Genomic DNA, 3,553 nt, shown 5'->3' on the forward strand with positions numbered 1-3,553 from the left:
TAATTATAATATTTAATTATATTAAATTATTTAATATAAAAAATTTTGAAGTTTCAAGAGTTTCGCGCATGTTTCGTTTTTCACATTACTCTTATTTCTCTCTGGATTTTTTCTTTTAACGTAGTCAAATTTTCACCTTCAGCCAAGTGTTGCCATTAACAATGACTTCACCATTGTCACAATGATCAACTACTATTACAATTTACCTAAACCGTGGTTCCATTTTCTGCCCCCATCAAATGTCACTAGCTAGTAGATATTCAGGTTTCAATGATAGTTAAAAACTGTTATTAACATAATTTATGACAGTTATATAACTATCATGGATTAAGGCATCAAGAAAAAGGAGAATATGACAGTTTTGAAAATTTGTCAGCATTTACAACTACAGTTATAATTTGTCAATAGATCTTTCATCAGAATTAAAAGTTGAAAGGAAAATTAGAGCTTGGTTCTCCCAATTTCTCAAAAATTCTATTTTAAAAACTTTAATTAAATTTGTAAAAGATTTGAGAAGAACCGTAAACAACTTGTGTATTTCAACTTAGGGATAAATTTAATGAAAAAAGTTAAATTTACAAAACATCTTATTTAACATTTAATTAAAAATCTTTTTAAAAAATTTGAACATTTAATGACTTAATTTTATATGAAAGATTAAAACTAAAGTCCGAATCCCTTTTCCCAACTTTAAATATTCAACTTTGAATTTAAGATTAAAAAAAAAGTATTTTTCAAGACCAAGGAGGAACTCATGAATTATATATTATATTATTTGATTTTTACCCTCTATTTCAGTTTAGATATGGGAACTCAATTATTGTTCTTAAATAACATAATCAAATACTCTTAAAACTAAAAATTTGAAAAAGAATTTCAAGACATAAATTAAAAGTTGAAATAGTATAACTTGAAAACGTGGGCGCACACAGAGAGGATTGACTGAAGCTCAATACCCCATCAAAATCTCGGAATAATCACACAACACAGGAAAAATCTTTCCAAACTACAATGAACAAAGATCTGGATTGGTATAGTTTGCAGAAGAAGCTAAAAAGAAAGAAATAGAGGGAAGAAACCACGGTATGGTGGTTTGGGGTCAAGAAACAAGGTGTGAATAGTAGAGGAGAGAGAGTGGTTTTAAATTAAATTAAAAAAAAAAAGAAAAAAAAGAAGAAGAAAATGTTGGAAAAATTGGGCTATAAGGTGGTGTGGAAAGATAATTGATTGTGGGATGTGGTCCCACTTGTTAATATGTAAGAAATGGAACTAGTGAGTTTTAGTGAGTTTTTAATGGAGAGAGATGATGGGGAGTTTGGATAATTGGTTTTGTTTGACTATTGTGATTAAAGTTTGTAATTAGTTTATATTGGAATTAAGTGAAATAATTTGGTATTAAATCGATATTTCAGGTCAAGCGGAAATTGGAAGAGCGTGCGACTCCCTTAAAGGATTTGTGAATGGTTGTTTTATTAAACGTTTTTGGATACAAGTCGGTTTTTAATTCTAACAAAATCGATTCCGATGGAAATATTTATCAAATCAACCGATCGATGTCGGTTCGGTCAGTTTTGATCGGTCGGATCGGTTTTTCGATCTTATATGCTCACCCCTAAGTAGAAGAGAAATTAAGGTGACTTTACTTGGACCATCCACAATTCACGTAGCAATAACTATAATGGAAAAAGGAATTCTTCAAGCCTAAGAAGCACGGACACGAATACAGGACACGGACAAAGACACGGCTATATGTCACTTCCTAAAAATTAGGAGACGCTTTTTTTAAAATATTTTTTTAGGATATAGGTAAATTTAAAAAAGAAAAAAACTAAATACACTAAAATGCATAAATATGAAATCCATACGTAAGAAGCAAAAAAAGAAAAACAGAGGGTCGGGGCCGCGGCACCGGCAGCAAGGGCGAGCGGCGGCGGCAACGTCCATGTCGGCGTCGGCAGCAAAGAAGGCGTGCAGCGACAGTAGGGCAGTGGACTTCGTAGAGTGGGTGGCTGCTGTGTGTTTTTTTTTTGTGGTTGGGTGCTAATTAGATTATTTAATCATTTATTTGTTTGTTTTTAATTACTACTGGGCATTGGGCTTTCTTATTTGGATTAAGAAAACTCAGAAAAAGTGAGCTACTGTGTCCATTTCGTGTCCACCCGATGTTCGATTTAAAAAAAAATCGGACACACCAAATGCGTGTCCAACACCTGTCCGGTACAAATGCTTCGCCCAAAAATATGTGTTCGTGTTTCATAGCTTCAAGCTCTTTCCATAACCTCTAGAATAAAATGATCCTCTTTGTATTTTCATAATGATATTCTAATGTCTACATGCTTTGGAGTTTTAGACCACGTGACCTTACTTTTTGTTTCACTTAAAACGTCTAACAACAAGGAACATGACGTCATTACTTATTGACTATCAATATTCCACTCCCATGTGTGAGACTGTTTGAATCCCTAACGTAATATCAATGATTTTCCAAACTTCAATCATAAAACAATTTTAGCAAATTTTATTCTCATACTATAATTTAATAGTACATTTCATATAGTATACTTTACAATTCCCTAAGGCATGAATACATAACATGCACAAAGAGAATTGATACAAGCAATTTTATTTAGCATAGAGTAGAAATCTTGTTGGTCATGGTTTCTAATTGCCCTTGATGAGGTGAGCATCAATGTCTCTGGACATGCCCATAACAAGCTCAAGCAAGGAATATGAATCTGGAATGTTTTCATGGAGTTTTTCATATTCCAAAGTCCAGTGAACCACACTTCCCTTACCCTTTGGAGTTGCTTGCATTGTGAACTTGAAGTTCTTATAATGATCCATAATGTCTCCTTCTATCATCTTGAAAGTGATCAAATTCTTCTCCTCATCCACTGCTTCAATCACCTGCTTTGCCACTTCAGGTTTCCCCACTGTGATTCAACACACTGCATGAGTTAATATACAGGGAGAGGAGGAAAAAGAAAAAGAAAATACAGCCAACCTGAACATAACTCAATTGATTAAAACACCTATTTTTTACCAAAAAATTATGAGTTGGATCCCCATCCCAATATGTTGTATTAAAAAATAATAATAATAAAGAACAAAGAATGCAATTAGGTTAACTAATGGTCAACTTCACTCAAAGACCCATTAAAAACTAAACTAAAACTGGGTGGACCAAACATGTCAATTTTGAAACTTCAATGACTGAAATTGAAACTAAATTTAAATCTCAGAGACTAAAAATGATGGTTCTTTTGACAAAATAGAAACTAAAAAAAAAAAAAAAAAGTTGATGAAACGAACCATGAAAGTAGTTCCAACAGATAATAGAACCAACTTTGCCCCAATCACCATCGTGTAGCTGACAATCTTGTATTTTGTCAACAGAAGCATTGGAAATATGGTGTGGTTTCTTGTGGAACATTTCATGGAACTTTGAAGCTGAAGCACTGATTTCTACATCAGCCTCCAACTTCCCTTTCAGAGACATTGTGTCGTTGGTTTTGAAAACAAGTTTTTTTTTTTCTACTTTTAAGCGAAGAAA

General features: G+C 32.9%; 1 protein-coding gene across 1 annotated transcript; it reads right to left on the bottom strand.

Moving 5' to 3' along the window:
• Window positions 1–2,490: 2,490 nt before the first annotated feature.
• Window positions 2,491–3,553, bottom strand: LOC148209219 (MLP-like protein 43). The gene is made up of 2 exons (XM_088116923.1): window positions 3,313–3,553; window positions 2,491–2,933 (listed from the first exon to the last, which is right to left on the bottom strand). Exons 1-2 carry the CDS (start codon window positions 3,497–3,499, stop codon window positions 2,662–2,664), a joined length of 459 nt encoding a protein of 152 aa, XP_087973049.1. The 5' UTR covers window positions 3,500–3,553; the 3' UTR covers window positions 2,491–2,661.

Source organism: Momordica charantia (assembly GCF_013281855.1).
Source record: "Momordica charantia cultivar OHB3-1 chromosome 9 unlocalized genomic scaffold, Mcharantia_2.0 BLBB01000009.1, whole genome shotgun sequence".
In the NCBI taxonomy this organism is placed as follows: domain Eukaryota; kingdom Viridiplantae; phylum Streptophyta; class Magnoliopsida; order Cucurbitales; family Cucurbitaceae; genus Momordica; species Momordica charantia.

Coding starts and splice junctions, on each gene's coding strand:
- LOC148209219 (XM_088116923.1), bottom strand. CDS start 3,499: ATGTCTCTGAAAGGGAAGTTGGAGGCTGATGTAGAAATCAGTGCTTCA. Junction 2,934..3,312: donor CTGTTGGAACTACTTTCATG/GTTCGTTTCATC, acceptor GTTGAATCACAG/TGGGGAAACCTGAAGTGGCA.